Raw genomic sequence first — 20,277 nt, forward strand, 5'->3', positions numbered from 1 at the left:
GTTAACTCGTCCGTTTGATGAAATGGCTCTCGGCGGCATCTTGGAAACATCCAAGATCTTTCATCTTTACCCAAACACAGAAAGAATGGCACAAAGCTATTTCCGCCAAAGTGAACTTCACGGACCGGTTTGCCCTTTTATCACACTCCCAGACCACATGATTGGCCCGAAACGGCATCAACTTGCATAACTTACTAGCCTGCACGTACGTATGGTGCGGCATCTTCTCTGAGAGGCCATGTATAATGCTTCCCACTTTACCGCATAATGAAAGGTTCAGCAACTTTCTCCACTCATTTGTTCAATGTTTCATTTCTATCAATATCACTGCTTGCTGGCAGTCAATAGAAACACTCAAAATATTATCCCTAATATTCACAGGGTATGCCAAAAAGGTTAATAGATGCGAGTCGTGTCTCTGAAACCTGGAAGGAGTCCTCCGACCCTGACCCGGCTCACCTCCGTGACCTCCGGTGGCCGGGATTATGGCTGCAGCTAAACTAGCTGTTCTGCACTGTTTCTGTAATAGGGGCTATGGTAATAGTGTAGAATAGGTTGTTTCCGTAATCCTGGTCACTGATGGTCGCAGCGCTGCGGTGATTTCCATCTAGGCCATAATAGACTGAGATAAGAATACCCCTTTAATGATTATCCGGATGGCATCGCCATAAAGAATACGTGGTTGTCGGCTGACTATTTGTCTCCCTTGTCCTCTAGAGCCTCCACGTATACAGATTGAATCAAGTTCCACTCAGTTGTCTCATGGAGGAGAAGTGAGGATTCGCTGTGATGTTTCTGGATATCCAGAACCCCAAATATTGTGGAAACATGGGGAAACCTTCCTGAACAATGACAGCAAGTATGTATCATGGGTTGTAAAAAAGAAATAAATCTTGTTATTTCTATAGCGCTAACTTATTCCGCAGCGCTTTCAGGTCATTTATTACCACCAAGCTGGGGACTGACTTTACCGACCTCGGAAGGAAGGAAGGCTGAGTCAACCTTGAGCTACCTGAACCATGCAGAGATTGAACTCGCTACCATCAGGTTGTGAGCGAGAGTTTAGGACTGCATTTCTGCTGCCTTACCACTCTGTGCCACTGAGACTCTATAAGGGTTTTCTCCATTTAGGCGTGTAGGCACTAGTACAGGCACATTTCTACTTCCGTTACGCTAGACTAAGGCTGGTTTCACCCTAGTGTAGTACGGGCATATTTATGCACCTGTATTGTGCCAAAGTGGGAGGTTAGTGTCATGATGGTAAATGTCCCTCTCCCACCTGACTACGCTACAGTGACATTTGGGGGACTTGGTGTTGAAGGCTGGTCTCTGCTCCTTGGTATGATGTTCTGGTGTAGTGCTGCCTGTGTACCCTAGAGAAGAGAATCCAAGGAGCAAGGAGAGGTTAACAGAAAAACTCAACTTGTTTACTGTGCATCCAGGCAATGCAAGGGTTAACGCCCAAATGTTCATTCAGTCATTCCCTCAATAGCTGAAGGTGGTGGCTGGAAGTACTGCTGCCTAAAGCTCTGTAATGCTTGGGACAAGTGTCGCAACCTGTATTTGGCACCCTTTATCCTTTCTTAGATCCAAGAACATAAGCTGTAGAATGATTAAGTCCCTCCTCCCACCAGCTACACCTATTCTACCTTTCTTCTAAGTTCTGGAACTTTGCAAGTACTTTTATAACTTTGGGTCTTCCCAATAACATAGAGCTGATTGACTGAGAGGTCCGGGGGAAAGGCTGAATCACTGAGACAGCTCTATCCCTCTAAACTGAGCTCCATGGGCTTCCAGATGCAAATATATGCAGCCTCAAATACATGCATTTAGGGGTTATCCAGTTGTAAACTATTGGTGGCCTATTCTCAGGGCAGGTCATAATTAATAGATCCCTCAGTTGGGATCAGCTGTTCACTGGGCCAGTGCGTGTGTGCACTTAGTTAATTTCTGCCGGATGCAGACAGCTCTGTCTTTATAGCAGTGGCCAGGCTTGGTATTACATGCATTGAAATGAATAGGAACTTTGCCTGCAAAACTAAGCTTGGCCACTGCTATAAGAACAGAGCCATCTGCTTCCAGCAGAAATCAGCTCAGCGCTTATGTGAAGTCAGCCTAACGTATTTTTCACACATGGCGGCGTCTCTGTGGATTTTCCGCAGCACATTACAGCGGCAGCAAAGTGGATAGAAACTTGAAAAATCTCCTTAATGCGTTACCGGAAATAAACCTGCTGTGTAGACTGACTTGCGGTTCAGATTTTAAATCTCCAGTAAGCCCTCGTTCACACAGCGCAATATTGCTGTGGATCTGAGTTCCTCGCCCAAAGTCACAGTGAAACCATGCTATTGAATGCTTTGAATATCCAGGCTGTAGTTCATACGGCGCAGATTTGTTTGGCACTGGATCTTGAAAAACTCGACGTGTCAATTTTTGGCGCAGTTTACCTGTGAAATCTGCACGGAAACTGTATTAATCTGCCGCACGTGGATTTACCCCAATGACGGGCTAAACCAATGTGTATCAGCATCAAAATCTGTGGCAGACCTCGGGCTACCTGAACACGGCCGAGCGCGATATCGTGCGTTTTCACAGCGATGCGAGGAGTATTTATGGCAAAACACCTCCTTTCCCTTCAGTAAAGTAGCGATCCTCTGGCGCGGCTTTTACCCACGTGGGAGCATTGATAGATGTGTTTCCCATTTTTTTCACATCGCACTCGCACGCCGTGTGATGCGTTTTACTGTCCCATTGAAAATAATGGGTAATGCGTTCCGCAGAACACAAAAGGATAGGACATGCAGAGATTTGTTGTCTCGCACCCCAAAGCATCGCTCATGTATATGACTCCATTCAAATGAATGGGGTTCATATTTGGGCAAGATTTGCGCGTCTCGCACAAGTTTTTCGTCCGTGTGAAAACCGGCCTCAGAGATTTGCTGCTAATTAAACTGTCGTAAAAGTCTGACACGGATCTGAGAGTTTGGTATCTTAAGGCCCGTGGGCCAAATCCGGCCCATCACATGATCTTATGTGGCCCTCGACAAGAACCAGTTATCAACTCTCCATGGAGGACGCAGCCAGCGCTTGGCAGAGGTGGCAGCGCCAGCACAGAGAGCTGGTGCCATCTTGGATGCTCAGCTCTGACAGCCCTTCCCGGGTACCCTTGCCACCCGCCAAGGTAGGAGGCTCGGGAATAAAGAGATGGAAGGGGAGAACCCATCATAGTGCACAGAGCTCCATAGCCATGTAAGGAGTAGTTACATTTAGGGCTCATTCACACGGGCGGATGCAGGCATGAAAAACGTATGTCTGAAAACCCCAATGCAAATCAATGGGGAGTAAGCGGTCCGTATTACACATGTAATACAGGCGCAAATATCCCCGTGTGATTGAGCCCTTATGAACGGCCCCTTGAAGGCAACCATGATACTGATGGGACCCTCGGTGAGTTGGACCCCCTGCTCTATGTGGACAAGGCCTATGTCAATTGATGCTGCGGATTTTCGTGTACCATGAAGCAGGTCTGCACCAAAGTCCGCAGCAGATCGCTCATTGCCTGAGCGCCCCGCGTGCGGGTAACGCTGTAACGGTGTAAGACTATCATCATGAAGACCTGATCAGAATTTACATTTCCGCATCATTAACTTTCATCTCTGAATACAGACATACGATCATTAACGGCAACATCCTGCTCATTAAGGACCCGAGCCAAGAGGATTCTGGGAATTACAGCTGCGTAGCGTCTAATGGTTTAGGGACAGACGAGCAGTCGCTGACCCTGACGTACACTGGTAAGTGTTGCATGTCTTGCATTGAATGGACGGGGTGCGAGAGGCGTCACTAACCCATTTTTGTCTGATTGGTAGAGCGCCCCAAAGCAACTGCTGTGAAATCTGCAATACAAGTAGCCATTGGGGAGGATGCGGTGCTGGAGTGTAGGACTGAGGGTCTGCCCGCCCCGCTGGTCGCATGGTACAAAGGTGAGCGCTCATTGTCCCTTTAAACATGTTGCTATGCTGCTGTATTGGGGGCCAATTGGGAGCAATCCGTCTAATTCCACGGACAGCATGACGCCCCATTATACTCTATGAGGTTATGCACATTTGCATTTTTTCACGTGGACCGATGGTCCCTGTGAAAGAACTCATGGCCTCTCCTATTCATAGACGAGGAATAGTACACGTCAGTGCTCGGTGCCAGTGTATATCGGACAGCACAGAGTCTGTTGTCCCCGAGCCTCTTGGGCGCATCTCACTCTTATGGTCACCTCGCCTAATGGGATTATTGTGCTGCACCCTCAGGTGAGCAGGAAGTTAAAGACCCCACCAGTGGCTCATATGGCGAGACCCTGACCCTTCAGGAGGTGACTGCTGAGGATGCCGGAGAGTACACCTGTGTGGCTTCCAACGAGGCCGGCTCATCGTCCGATGTCATTCAAGTGGAAGTGGGAAGTAAGTGAGATTGATTATCCCCAATCATTTAGGTTAGGGTACATAACGAGCGACAAAGTCCGAGGAAAGTCACACAAATAGAAAACTTGTATGACTCATCTGCAACTTGGCTGTTAGGTGGGACCCCATGGAGATCTTGGCTGCGAAGGGGGTCACACAACCAAAGATCACTGTGTAGCACTGCAACTGAATTCAATGGAGTCGCAGTGCGAGCGAGAGGTTACCACGACGTCATGATCACAAAAGGATCCAACCAAGTTGGACTTTTTGCGAGCCTGTGGTGGCAGCAACCTGCATGTCACAGTGCGACTCCGTTGAGTTCACTGGCAGTGCGATGTTGCAGTGCTACACAGAGGTCTCTGGTTGTGTGGCCCCATGGAACTCACTGGAATCCCAGGCTATCACAACATCAGAATCACAAAAAAATCCAGCCAGGTTTTTGTATTTTTGACTGTGTGATCGTAGCAACCTTCATCTCACAATGTGAAGTGAGTGTCAGCATGATGTTGCAGTACTACACCCCAATCTTTGGTCACATGACCCCTATCACGGTCAAAACCGCCATGTAACCACCTAGCCTTAACTAGCAGCCACATCGCAAACAAGTCGCAATGCAAACATGACACAACGATAATACAACGACTGAAAACGTCATTAGGTTAAAAATGTCCGTCTTTAAAAGTAAAACCGTCGCTCACTTTTATTGTTATAACGAGTTTTGTGCGATAATCTATGTGTCTAAATGGGGCTTTAGCAGGACTGGTTAGGATGGCATTCAGTTGTAATGTCCCACGAGAGACGCTACATACAGCAGTGTCACGGAGAAAGGAACACTGTGGGTACGGCTGGAGGCCTAGTCCTTGTCACGGTGTACCCGAGTGGTAACACAGGGGGAATGCTTATGGAAGTATATATGTAGATCACGTCGTGACGCCACTGTTCCCGCACCGTTAATCTATGCGGCAGATTAACAAACACCAGACAAGTGTGTCGTACCTCGGGTCCTCAGGAACGGTTGAGACCCGGTAAAACTTGACTTAAACTTTGCATACAGGTAATTACAGGTAGATTCATGGCAGCAGTTACAGGTGGAAGCTCAGAGGTTGGGAGGAAACACAGGCACAATACGGCCCTATAGTCCACGTTATCTATATGTCACCGGTCCTGGATATATATATATATATATATATATATATATATATATATATATATATATATATATATATATATATATATATATATATATATATATTCCACATACTCTCTTGCAAGAAATTACTTAGTAGAAGGCTTAGCCGAGATGCACCCTGCACATTCTCCGCGTGGGTGTCACAGTCATGTACCTCTGTGCGGGGATCCTATTGGCGGACGGCCACACAGGAAAAATAATGCCTGCAGTGTGAATAGGTACCTGGTACAATGGGTCGCTTTATACAGAATTACTTGGGGAGGGTTGCTCTCACTCTGGGGGATTTTTTCTCCCATGCGGTAAGGCTGTCTCTCCATCTCCTCCATATTAGACGCAAGGAAACCAGAGATGGCTCCGCGGTTTCTCTAGCTGATCGGGGAAGAGGGAAGATCCTCAGCTCCTCCATGGGGAGCCTCTCTTTCTTCTCCATTTTCGATACAGGGAAGCTGAAGGTGCTTTCCTGCATCACTGTGGGTCCTCCAATAGCATGGGCAGATGGAAGATCATCAACAACCACTCCCGCTCTCAGACACTCACTTTTATCACATGACACAGGAGGATAGATACATTCAGCAGCAGAGCTGACAGGCAAAGATCATATGGGAGTTAACCCTTGCGACGCTGCAGCTGTGCAACATACATACAGAAAATTAACATGAGGGTTCTGCTCAGTGCATCCACATGAGACAGAACATGTATGACCATTATGGAGGGGACCAGGATGTTATTCTGGGACGCTACACATTCATGGACAAATCTTTTAAAATATCAATATTTGCAGATGACCCAAAACTATGTAAGATAAAATAACATGAGAGAGGACGCAGCGCGGTGATGTATATATCTGTATACTTTTGGAAATGGATCTGGATAAGTTGGGGGCAGAAAGGTGGTAAATGAGGTGTAACACTGATAAATGGAAATTGGCTTCTAGCTCATTGTTGCCTTTTTCTGGATCCACATTTTGGGGTTAATAGGCTGAACTGGATGAACATATGTCTTTTATTCAGCCCTATACACTGTTACTATGTTAAGAAGTTGCAGAACTTTGTGCAACGCTTAACCTTTATCCACGGCGCCGCTCGTCTCTGTAATATCCCCCGTTCCCTTGTAAATACCCTGACATTACAGCCAGAGTATGAAGGGATCAGGACCTACTCACATCAACGCTCTGTTCTTTCCCTCAGTGGGCGAGAAGGAATAAAATCTTCCATTGAAGTGGAAAGCACCTCCGTCCATGAATAGAGACTAATTTGTGATTTGCCGCCGCCTTTCTTCCCTCGCCTATTTCCTGGCTCGGCTGCCTCTTTCTCAGCTGGCGGCAGATTTCCAACTTCTGCCTCCCCTCGGGGGGGCATCGAGTGCGTCCATGCCTGGGACCCCGCACTGCAATTAGGACGCTCTTATTCACACATTTCTCATTTGCCTTTTGAAAGTGTTTGAAGATAATGACAAGGCTCGTCTCCTGCCCCGTAACCCGAACGCTGCGGATGGTAACCGGAGCGCCCCGATTCCTCCAGTGATTTCCATTTATAGCCATAATCAGTGCGTCCGGGGTGATGAGACGGTTATTTCCAACCATTTAACGAAGTCTATCCGCTCATATTCACTTATTGAACTCAATCTACGGACGCATGAGCGACTGAATGGCGGTTATAACAGCGCCGTTACCTCTGTGCACTCCCATGTCTACATGAAGCCGCAGAATAGCTTCCCGCGCCGTATGTTAATAAGCCTCGGACCCTCCGATGGGCGGTTCACGTCTCCCTCCTGCTTCAGCTAAAAACACCCCTTTCTACGTAGACGGACGTCTCCAGCTGACGGAGACATCATGTGATCCACGAGCGCCACCCAGAGGCTTCAGGCACTCTCACGCTGTGACTCCTGCTTGGCGTGAATGACCTCACACGCATGCACCATTCTCAGTGCACATGGCGTCCCTGTAGGAAGCTGCCATATTCCATACTGTTAACACCTTTTTTTGTTGCGTGCGTTAAGTCCGATGCTTCTCACAGCTGAGGGACTGCTACAATGTATCCAGTCTAGACAATCTCTGTGACACGTCACCGGAATTCTGCACGCGGGTTTTGCCCATTGACAGTAGTCTATATAGCGCAGATTTTTCCACAAGCGGGAAAAAACGTATATGTCACTTCTTGATATGAACTCTGTTAGGAAATCTCGGGTTCTCATGGCGCCCCGCCTGCGGTTTGGCTGTTTTATACGTACCGCACGGTATAAAGTCTCGGAAATGTCACGCAACCAAAATAAAAGCGTGCAACTTGTGACCAAAATCCAAGCGGTTTGGTTTTCTGTCACCGCGATATCGCAGTTATGTTACGTCACAATGTAACGCTATCGATAGTCATTAGATGTGACGCCGCAGTGTGATAATGCGACCGCGGATGGCCAATGATTTCCTATGGGCAAAATCCGCTGCGGATTCTGCAGCGAAAATCCGCTGCGGAATCCACAATTCCATTTTGCTAGTGGACATGAGGCCTAAGCTGTCCGAATTGTGTGCATAAAAAATATGCATGTAATACGGAAGGCAAATACGCCCATGTGAATGAGCCCTCGTAATAGGCCATTTGAAGGCAACTATAATGCTGATGTGGCCCTCGGTGAAAATGAGTTTGACACCCCCGGTCCAAACTGATACATTGTAACAAACCCTCAGCTGCAAGAAATATGAGGTCTGTATGTGTTCTCACTCACTGACAGCAAGCAGAGTTCTTGAAAATAGTAAGGACTGGAAGCATAGGTATTTCATTTCATGTAATCTGTTTCTGTGATATGTTCTGCTCTATTTTGCCTTTGGGAGTTGGACTTTATGAGTCGTGTATCTTGGCTCGTCTTCCTACCATGTGACGCTACGTGTTTGCTATCCGCGCCCGGCTCGTGGGCTGTGCTGCGGGGTCTTATTCCAGTAATAGAACAATGGAGATGTGGCGGTACGATGATGTCACTGCGCATCCATCCCCTCCATGTGTGATATCCTAATACCCTCCTGACAACGAGCCGCCTCGTTACCGCGTCTCGTCCATGAGGAACAGCTGGAGAACGGCTTACAGTCCGTAATGGTAGACTTGTAACAGCGTGATGAGAGAGGAAGAACACGGCCCGGGGGAGCCGGAGGGCTGCGAGCGCGCATCAGTATTGTAGCAGCTTGCAGGTGATTTGGGGGTGGGGGCCGCAGGGCTCAGGATTCATCTGGTGGGTGCAGTTTACACGGTTCTGGCTAACGGTCCTGTTACACGGGACGAAAAAACGTTAGATTCAGCATTGTTCAATGTAACACCCCCCCCCCCCCCCACCCCGGCTGAATGACCAACGAGAATTCGCTTCTCGTTCATCGTTCAGTTTGTACATGCAGAAGACTGAACAGCGGATTAGACGGAACATGCTGTGAATGGAGGCGGCGGGCTGGAAGGATCCAACTTACAACTGGCTGTCGCCATTCTCCCTGCATTTTTCAGACCCTAAGACGCACTCAGGTTTAGACACAGAAAACAGGAAAAAATATTTCATACTAATTTAAACGTCTAACGAAGTGGGGGGGGGGGCTACCGGCATTAACTTTGGTGTTCTAGTACAGAAAAAGGGGTTGACCTAGTGTGTCCATTCCAACAATGGCGCAAGCACATAAGCTACCATTATACACACACACAGTTCTTCAGCATACACAACTCAGTACATACAGCTATACTACATGCACAGCTCTACTGCATACTCACACACAGCTTTGCTAGATGCACACTCACAACATATACAGCTCTGCTACATGCAAAAACACAATGTATACAGCTCTGCTACATGTACACACAATATATACAGCTCTGCTACATGCAAGCACACTTATACAGCTCTGCTACATGCACATGCACAGCTCTACTGCATACTCACACACAGCTTTGCTAGATGCACACTCAAAACATATACAGCTCTGCTACATGCAAAAACACAATGTATACAGCTCTGCTACATGTACACACAACATATACAGCTCTGCTACATGTACACACAACATATACAGCTCTGCTACATGTACACACAATATATACAGCTCTGCTACATGTAAGCACACTTATACAGCTCTGCTACATGCACATACACATCTGATTAAACACTGATTTTATGATTTTACCACTAAATCCCCACATACAAGTGTAATAATACAGGACCCCCTCCAGCTGCTTCCTGCTCACATGGTTAGGACATCATCTACAGTCCTGCTGCTACTATCGTTTGCCATGTGTGTACAGAGGAGGACCTGCACCCCTGGGAGATACCCTGTTTCCCTGAAAATAAGACATAGCATGATTTTCCAGAATTTTTGAGGATGCAAAATGATTATTAAAAAAGGCTTTTTGAGGATGCTTAAAATATAAGCCCTACTCCAAAATTAAGCCCTGCTAACAGTTAATTAAAAAAGTCAATTTAAATAGTGTCCAGGCAGCTATACATGTAAAAAGTTAAACCTTTTTGAACAAAAATTAATATAAGACACTGTCTTATTTTTGGGGAAACACGGTATGTGAGTGATCTGTGGCGTTATCTGCTGGAGGGGACTGATCAGGCAGGGAGAACGAGGATTGTGCAGCCCTGGTATGCATGTCTGCAGAGTTCTCCCGATGATCGATCAGCGCACTGCTGGTTCATTAAGGCAGCGATAAGGGATCTCTGGATCTGTCACACCCCTGCCTATATTAATAGTGGCCTGTAGACTTTTATGGGAGTGCATGGCAACATGCTCTGTGACCTGTCCTGGAGGGGGTAAGCTGTGACTTCTCCTTTTGTGAATGGTGGATCCTGTATGATGTAACACTCTTCAGTGTAATCCTGCCTGTGAGGATTATGAGATGACGGCTGAGAAGTTTTTTCTACACAACTGAAAGTGTCAGACTTGGTTTTCAGTGTGAGAACTGCAGGATTTCAGGTTTTTTTTATAAATATAGATTGTGACGTCAAAAAATAAAAAATCGGCAAAAAGACTTTAAAAAAATGTTTAATATAAAAACCTGATTTCTATAAGAGATGATTTTCTGATGACCCTTTTTCTTAAGAGAAAAGTTTGCCGAACCCCCCTTATCACATGCCACATTGTAGGAGCTCCGTGAGGGTGACTGGGGATGTGTCTGTCCACAGGCTTACTGATGGTTTCTAACACACTAACTGTAAAAAAAACTAGCCCTCCCCTAGAAGTTTCCGGAAGGAACGGAACTTTCTCTGTGTGATTGTAACGTTGATATAAGTAAGGGCAGGATTGAGCCGCTCACCCCAGGGTCTCCAGACACGAAATGGCCGTCGTCAGAACCAAAACTAAACCTGGATTCTAACCCGGTTCCTCCATAGCGTCCAATTTCATCGTTCATGACACCACTGCAAATGGGGGCGATGGTGGGTGTCAGAGGCCGTACATGTAATGGGCAGCATGAGACCAAATGTCCTTCAACCTGGAAATGGTCCCGACAGATGCAGGGGTGTAACGATGGCGCCTCCTGTCTCTGGATGGTGGACAACGAAACAGTTGGAGCTGCTCGTGCTTGTCGGGCAATCAGACGCTCCTCTCTACTGGTGGTCTGTAGGGGGCGTCCTGAGCCTGGTCACCTTGTGTGCCCTCACACATCCACTGGTCCCAACACCTCCTAACAGTCTGGTCAGACGCTCCTCTGTACTGGTGGTCTGTAGGGGGCGTCCTGAGCCCGGTCACCTTGGGTGCCCCTATCCACTGGTCCCAACACCCCCTAATAGTCTGGTCAGACGCTCCTCTCTACTGGTGGTCTGTAAGGGGCGTCCTAAGCACAGTCACCTTGTATGCCCCCATCCACTGGTCCCATCACCTCCTAACAGTCTGGTCAGACGCTCCTCTCTACTGGTGGTCTGTCGGGGGGTCCTGAGCCCAGTCACCTTATGTTCCCCTCATTCACTGGTCCCAACACCTCCTACCAGTCTGGTCAGAACGGCCGGTGGGGGACAATTCATCAATATGACCATCCAGTTTCTCCCATTCCAATAATGCGCCCCTCTCAGACTCTGGTAACTGAGTAAATTGCGGCAAAACGGAAACTCCTTGCTGGATTTTTTTGACAATGAGTGCAATATTCAGCAGAATTGTGAGTGCAGCTCTGGGGTATTATACAGGCTACTATAAGAAATGCAATGTATCTACAGAGTGACTCAGCTCTTTATGTAGATTAGACCAGTGTTCCCCAACTCCAGTCCTCGGGGACCGCCAACAGGTCATGTTTTCAGGATCTCCTCAGTATTGGACAGGTGATGTAATTATTGTCGGTGCCTCAGACATTGCTACAGGTGTTCTTACCATAGGATATCCTGAAATCATGACCTGTTGGGGGTCCCTGAGGACTGGAGTTGGTGACCCCTGGATTAGACGATAGGAAACTAACAGAAGTGCGGCCATTATATTCACCGGCCTTTGCGGTTGGCTCTTCTGCTCCGTGGGCCCTCCGCCAGTTCCGCACCCTGTTTTCAGTTGTCCAAGATGGTTACTGTCAACCCTGTGCTTGGGATACAATACCCCTAATACCAAATAAACTTTGCACAATGTTACATTGTTACTCTTCACATTTGTGGTCACATTCTCCTTCCCGCCGTCTCGTCACTTCTTTGTGATTCTTATTTCCCGCTCCTCGGCGAGGCATCTGCTCCTTATTCCCCGGCGGGAGATTCTTCTTGGTTTTCCAGTGTCGGTCGCCCTCCATGTCTTGTTCTCACTAATCTCTTCCACACACTTGCACTTTCCTGTTTCCTCTTCTTCCTCCTCCTGCTCTTCCAGAAATTCCGCGGTGTCTGTGTCATGCTGCAGCTGCCGGACGGTTGTGTCCTCAGACGCTGAGCTGGACAGCGTCACTTTCACCCCTGTTCAATCACTGCTCCTGTGTGCCGGAGCGGAGGAAGCTGCAGTAGCCGGGAGAGAAGTGCGTGGGAGGAGGAGTAACTTCAGGCCCCCATGTAGAGCTGTAACCGGCCCCCCAACGACCACGTGCCACTTATAATACTGATGGCTTCTAACACTCCGGAATATTTCTCAGGACGCTCAGAGTATTCCGCTGTCAAAATCGGCATCAGAATGTGCCCGCCTGAAGGCGAATTTTGACGCAGAATTGCCAGCAGATGGGCCTTCCCACATCCACCTGTTAGACTTGCAGATTTTGGTGCAGATTTTTCTACACTGCGGAATATTCTGTGTGTATAAAAGCACCTTATATAAAGACTTGTATAAAGGGTCTAATGTGCAGGAATGCTGCCTTCCAGTAGGTGGCGCTGCAGAAGTATTGTTCCATCTTCTTTATTTGCAATGCACCCTTATATGGCGCAGGGTATTTCGCGCCCCCCTCAGGGGCCCTCTAGATCTTGGTCGCTGATTTTCATCATAAGTAAAGACGTTTAATCAAATCATCAATAATTACGTCACTGTGTAGACATCCTATTTTTATTTTGCACCATTCTGCAGATCTCTGGATGCAGCCTGCAGTGTAAAGGATGGAGGTGCATGTTCTGGGTAGTCCTCATCCTGACCGCTGCTATTAATCAGATTTTTGTGAAAACCATTCTAGTTAGAGGACCCATTTCAATAAAGAGTAAGCTGTGAGTGGAGTCCGGCACGGCCTGATGGGCATCGTACTACCCGCAGATCTGCAGCGGTCACATCAGGGTATTCCTCAGCGGATACGGCCCGCGTAAAGGAAGCCTTCGGGTCGGTTTATATAGCGGGATGCGCTGTGGAATTTTCAGCCCTGATTCCACTTCTAAACTAGCGGCAAACACTCACGGCTATTCTGCGGCAGATTTGGCCGCGGATCTGCATGAGTTTTAGCCTTGCCAATGGGCAACATCTGCATGCAGAATATCTGCCGTGGTTCCTTGTGGATTGCCGTCACGTCACTTCTTTACACAGAGTTGCAAAAATTCTGCATGCGGGTTTTTGATCCACGCCAAAAGCCGTGGCAGATGGCCACGGATTTTGATGCGGTTTATGAGGCAGATTTCGCAGCAGTGAATTCCACTGTATTCGTATACCCCAGGGGGGTGTTCACACGTGGCAGATTTTGGTGCAAAAATTGCATCAAAATCCGTAGTATTTGGTGTGAACTTTGATGCAGATCCGCAGCAGATTTCACCCTTTTAATTGAAGTCTGCTGAAGATCTGGGTCAGAATCCGCACCCCAAAATCTGCACCGCTATGTGTGAATATACCCGTAATCAGATTCTGCTGCGTTTGACGCAGGTCGCCTGTAATATCTGTGCTAATAGAAAGCGGAGAGCGTGATTTGTGTAGAAGTGATCCGGTAATAAGTGCTTGTGATAAATGGGCTTGTCCTTGTGGAATGCACGCTGTGCGCCGGCGCCAACTGATGAGCCAGCGGATCCGCTGCCAGTTGTAAAACTCAAATGCGTTCATCCAGGTGCCAGCGAATGTGAGACGAGGGAGCAGAACACAGGGGTTTGGCCTCCGTGCTGAGGGCTGCGTCCAGGCGGTCCGCTGTCAGCGCTTACCCGAGCGCTCCGCTGTCAAATCTGCGATTGCCCACAACCATTTGCAATTCATTTCCGTGATGAATCGCAGGTCTTCCGCGGCGGGATCCGTTCCGTTCGGGCGCAGGCGTCCTTAGTAGCTCTGACGGAAATCTGCACCACTATCTCTACAGCGCGACATTTTCTGCAAGTAACTTTCAAATCCACATTTTATAAAAGAAAGTTAGATTTTACTTCTTGCGCTCAGATCGGCCCCTTTAAACCGGACTAAATCCACAGCGATCGCTCAGCATGCATTTTATGCTGGCAGAAAAATCATTGTTGAGCAAATTGAATGACCACCGATGTATGTAAACGGGCGACACGAGAGCGAACAGGTTAGCGGCGACGTCACCCGCTCGTTTACTCATTTGAAAGGGGCCTTAGAGTTTAGATTGAAGTAAAGCAAGCGGCTCACCGCTCCTGCCGTGCCACCGGCGCTTTGGGTGACGTCATCCTATGGAATATGAGATCATAAGCCTATATCTACAGTGGTTGGCCCCACAGCTGGCTGTAGCTATGTCCACCCATGCGGCCCTTAGTTTGTAGGGGGAGTACTAGGCAGATATAGACTGGGAGTGATTGCCTCCACTTAGGTCCACCAACCTTCTTTCTGCATGCGGCAGCGTCTTGTGCATCTACATGAATCATCCTTCTCCTGGCTCTTTCTCTCCCCCTCTGAGGTTCTGAGTTGCCATTGTCAACCCATCGGGTCCCCTGCAACACAGTTGCTTATATCTGCTACTATATTTGCTATGAGCTTGGTTCTGGTATTGTGTATATGTATTGAACTTCATTCTGGTGCTGTATTTATGTTATGAGCTTGGTTCTGGTGCCGTATTTCTGTTATGAGCTTGGTTCTGGTGTTGTGTTTATGTTATGAGCTTGGTTCTGGTGTTGTGTTTATGTTATGAGCTTGGTTCTGGTGTTGTGTTTATGTTATGAGCTTGGTTCTGGTGCCGTATTTATGTTATGAGCTTGGTTCTGGTGCCGTATTTATGTTTTGCGGTTGATTTTCCCTTTATATTTGTACTGAGCTTGGTCCTGGTATTGTTTCTATGTACTCGACTGATGCTGCCAACTACCAACCCATCTCCGACCTCCCCTTCATCTCCAAACTACTAAAATGCCTGGTTTACTCCCGCCTTATAAGCTATCAGAAAACCGTCCTCCGCAGTCACACTGATTCAGCTACCACACAGCTTACTGTCTGACCATTGTCTGTGTATAGCATCCCTCACTCTCCACCTGGCCATACTGTGAACATCTCCAGCCCCTTTACCTTCTGTAGTATGTAAGCTCGTTGGAGCAGGACCCTGTACTTTTGTCTTTCTGTATCCCTCTGTTTTTGTAAGCGCTGCGGAATATGTTGGCGCTATATAAATAAAGATTATTATTATTACTGAATTTGGTTTGTCCTTTATATGTACTAAGCTTGGTTCTGTTGCTGTATTTTTATGAGCTTGGTTCTGTATGTTAAGACCATGGTTCTATATTCATGTTCTGAGCTTGGTTCTGGTACAGTATTTATTCACTGAGCTGCTCTGGTGTGGGTATGCTTATATCTTGATGATTTCTGCACAGGCTGCCTATCAGTGCAATATATATTGTTTTTTTTCTTGTAACAGGGGGGTGCCAATGCAATTCTGCACAGGTTGCCATCTAATCTTAGGCAGTACTGGATGGTACATTGGAATCTGATAAGATAGGGATAAGGCGCAGACGGTTAAAAAGGATCAATAACACCTGCGGCCATGTTCGCCATCATTATAACATGTGTCGTAACAGACTACAAACACACCCGGCGGTACTGCAGTGACATCACCCTAATGACCAGTAAGTGACATCACTACATCACAATGTCACCATCACCATTAAAGAGGAAACTTAAAAGCTAAGTGGTTAACGATTTGTGGCGTGATGAGTCACCGTCTGCCCGGGCGCCATGCCCCCCCCCACCTCCCCCAACCATGAAGAAGAAAATCAAAGGCGTCTGTGAAACCCTAATTGCTGCCTTCAGCTGAGAAGTGTGAGTAATGTTATATAATGTAACTGCGATTAGAAGCTACAAAAACATCAGCACATCTTCAGTGGATGACAGAGGGACGGCGCCTGCTGGCCACTTTGTGTTCGCCCTCCTGCCACACTGGGTCCACGCCTTCTTCATATTGACAGGTGTTTCTTGGTGCTTTCAAGCAAGTCTTCATAAGATCGCAGACACAATTATGGCCGCGTTCACCGGATATAATCACCTTGCAGGGATTACAGAAATCTGTGCTTTATAACGCCGACTTACATTTGTGCCGCCGCAGATCCACACGCGGATTACAGTCTCCATCAGTGGGGCTAATCTGCATGTGTCAGACCCCACGTGGAACACCGAAAGAATCGACATTCTTTTTTTCCATAACGTGGATTTAACCTCTTAATGACGCGGCTTTTTAAAATTTTGCGCTCTTTCCTCACTTTCAGAATATCCTATCTCTTTTCTTTCTCCACCCACGTGGCTGTCGGGGGGCTCGATGGTTTTGGCGGGACGAGTTGTATTCTTCAACTATTTATTGTAGCCTTTAATGTACTTAAAAAAACTTTAAGTAATGGAATGAAATGGGGGAAAAAAAACGCAATTCTGTCATCTTTGTCTTGTTTCTACACTATGCAAACTTTGGCAAAAATAAAATGCTAGCTTTGTTCTGTGGGTCGGTGCGATCGCAATGACAACTAATGTATATAGCTTTATTTATTCTCTCCCCCCATTTTTTGACTATTACTTTTGACAGGCAGTGACAATCATACGGCACCTTGTGATCACATAGCGAGGGGACCATTTGGAGCGTTAACAGCCATGATCAGCGTTGGCGCCCTGCACCCCTTATATGACAGCTCTGTCCTTAGTGCAGTGGCCCGGCTTGGTATTACATTGGATACAATGGGAGCTGTGCCAGCGATACCAAGCTGGGTCGTTGCACTACAGACAGTGCTGTCCGTTTCCGGATCTGTCCGCAATGACAGCGGGCTTGGCGAACAGCCGATCGGAGGGTCTGAGCGGTGGACCCCGACCAATTAACTATTGCTGACCCATCCTGAGGACAGCTCATCAACAGTAAAGTTCCGAACAACTCATTTCACTTCTTCCTTTATTCTTGATAAGTATTTGGTAAAAATCGCGCCTTCACGCACTTTTTTCCAATTGATAAAAATTAATTCTACCGATCAGGAAACTTACTGCACATGTAAACCCCCCCTGCTCTGTGCACTAGCCATTCAGCATTGTCATAGGGACATCTTCTGTAACCCAGTCCCCCCATTCACATCAGTGTCTACATCCTCTTTACCACTATGGAAGCCAGTCATGATATGTTCCTTCATGAGGATGGACGTTCGTAGCCACACAAAGCTTTAAGTGCAGAGCACATGGCAGGCAGTGTTGTCATAGGGACACTGGAGCACAGCAGCTGCAGGCTTCAGGCATATAACTAATTTCTCCATGCAGGAATAAAGTCGTGAAATATAAATTCACATGTGTAGTAAAGGGGCCTTTACATGATGTATTGCTCTCCGGGGCTGCGGATGAGAATATTACGGTTGTGTTGCTACGACCAATCAGGTGGCGAGCGCGCAGTAACCTATATTTCCCATAATGTAGCGGTTGGCAGCGATATACTGGAATATGATGTAATAAAAAGGGACTTTAAGAGGTGATTTACTTAATAGAATATTTCAGAGAACGCTTACGTGTTGTTTCGCATAGCAACCAATCACAGGGCAAAGTGTATTGAAAGCCGTTCTCTGATTGGTCGTTAAGGGTCGCGTCCTGCGTTCTACATGTGCTGTTATATTTAATGAGTCCAAAGGGTTTATAAAGGGGGAAACCGATCTGAATGTGTGTTTTGGCAAAAAGCGTAGCCTGAGCCGTCGTAGATTGCTGCACATCTGTGTGAGCAATGCTGCCACCTTGTGGTGAAATAAGAGTACTGCAGGATCATAAACACTAAAATGGTAAATACTATCTGTTATATATGAAAGACAAAACGTGTCGGTGATTATTCGCTTCTTAAGAAAATCTGCATCAAAATAGGTGGATTTTGAAGCAGATTTTGGTACAAATTTGACCAGTTTCAGGCATTGTGTTTTAGTTACTTAATTTCGGTGGCGAGAGCAGCACTGAAATTCGGCAATGAAGTACGGCACGATGTTAGTGAATGAAGTTCTAACAAATCTGATTCATTCACAGCGGAAAAAATCTGCTGTGCGTTCATAATGTGGATTTTTGAAATCCGTATCGCGCTCTATAGACGTGAGTGCTGCTCATGTGATTAGTATTGACCAATCAGAGAGCAGTGCATAGTTGGCATTAGCTAGATAGAAAACTGCAGCTGCCATATTGGACAGCCGAAAACTGAGACGAACCAACGGATTGGATAGACAGCAGAGAGGAGAACAAATGCAGACATTCCCCTCGCCTCTCCGGTCCCAGGACAGAATTTTGTCCCTAAGCTGTAGAGTCACTTTAATGATATGGCAGGGCACACAAGCAGGAGATGATGAGATCCGGGTTATCCCTTCTGTCTTGCAGCTCCTCCGCAGTTTGTGGATTTCCCTCTGGACGTGGAAGTAGATGTCGGAGAGAGCGTGCAGCTGGTCTGCAGCGCCGACGGCAGCCCCACTCCCCTTGTTTCCTGGTTCCGGCAAGATGAAGGCTCGGGGTTCCCCTCTGGAACCACAGAAGTCATCGGCGGTCTCCGCTCAAGCACGGTGCACATGAAAAGTAAGATGCTGCTGAGATATCCTAATGCTTGGCGAAGTACAATACAAGCTGGCTAATCGTACGTCAGTGATGCCACTACTGTCTGTACTAGGTAGATGCCCGCTGCCCATTTTGGCGCCTCCTTCCAAACCACCAATAATTTCCTGTGATTGTTGTTTTCTAAGTTGCTAGACCGGAGGACAGCGGCGTGTACGTGTGCGAGGCGCGCAACCCCTTCGGCTGGGTCCAGGCTGAGATCTTGCTGACGGTCACCGGACTCGGTAAGTGAGATCCGCGTATCATAACGGTGCTTCATGAGCAGTTTAGGAGATGCAGATTATTTTAGAGCTTCTCCCCCCTTTGTATCCATCAGTGGCCCCTCAGATAGCTGTAGCCCCATCCGAGGTGACAGTCCTGGAAGGAGATCCTGCGTCGCTGCCGTGCTCCATCACTGCTGGGAACCCCCTACCTGTGCAACGATGGCTGAAGGATTCCACGCCTGTAAGTAGCCTCATACCAAGGAGGGATTGTCGGCGTCTGAAATGCTGCGTGCTTCACAGTGAGGCCTCTTCACACGAGCGTCATTTCTTCACAAAATGAGGCGCGAAAAGACATTACGACTATCTCCGAAAATTGGATGAATGAAGAATAACTGTAACCAAGTTGCGGCTATTATTTGCGTTTTTTTTGCTAAACTTCCTCCCCCTCCCTCTTTCTGACGGCTCCCATAGACTCCCATAGGAGTCTATGGAGTTTCCTGCATTGTTCCGTCCAAATACAGGGCATTGCTGAAATCACGTTTATGCACTATATTCTTCAGTCAGATTTTTTTTTTGGGGGGGGGGGTGCCAAATAATCATTCGTTAGAATGATTCCGTAGAAAACTATTGGTTCTGATACTCACAATTTTTTTTGAACGGCTCACTTTGCTGAGAAATGATGCTCGTGTGAAAGAGGTCTTACAGAGGAACTCTGCTGCTTAGTCACAGAAGCTACAGGCTATGGGTGACGGCAGCGGAGCTCGGTATTAGTGTAATATGTCACCACCGGAAATGTGGGTGGAGACATGAGTTGGCTGGGCTGAGCGGTCAGGTTATGCTCCCAGCTGGGGATTGGCTGCCGGAGACATTGTTGGAACACCCCTAGCTACGGATTGTATCCCGGAGACTTTGCTGCTGACAGCTTGGGTGCTCCTGCAGTCATCCGGCAGCTTGCAGGACCAGAGAAGAGCAGTGGCGGTGGTGGGGTTGTTGGAGGAGGTGGTCGGCCAGGAGCAGGCGCGGCCACAGCAGCAGCAGTGCCAGAGCCGCTTCCAGCGGAATATGTTATTGGCCGCCCAGTTGTCAGGG

At 47.5% G+C, this 20,277-nt stretch overlaps 1 protein-coding gene across 1 annotated transcript in view; it reads left to right on the top strand.

The window, feature by feature from the left end:
* Positions 1-20,277, top strand: part of HMCN2 (hemicentin 2) — a 178,269-nt gene that overhangs the window by 50,715 nt on the left and 107,277 nt on the right. The window contains exons 12-18 of the mRNA XM_066580227.1: positions 718-859; positions 3,667-3,794; positions 3,870-3,983; positions 4,305-4,454; positions 18,758-18,949; positions 19,114-19,209; positions 19,302-19,429. Of these exons, the coding sequence (XP_066436324.1) occupies positions 718-859; positions 3,667-3,794; positions 3,870-3,983; positions 4,305-4,454; positions 18,758-18,949; positions 19,114-19,209; positions 19,302-19,429 (950 nt within the window). The remainder of the gene's footprint in view (positions 1-717; positions 860-3,666; positions 3,795-3,869; positions 3,984-4,304; positions 4,455-18,757; positions 18,950-19,113; positions 19,210-19,301; positions 19,430-20,277) is intronic.

Source organism: Eleutherodactylus coqui, chromosome 10, assembly GCF_035609145.1.
Source record: "Eleutherodactylus coqui strain aEleCoq1 chromosome 10, aEleCoq1.hap1, whole genome shotgun sequence".
In the NCBI taxonomy this organism is placed as follows: domain Eukaryota; kingdom Metazoa; phylum Chordata; class Amphibia; order Anura; family Eleutherodactylidae; genus Eleutherodactylus; species Eleutherodactylus coqui.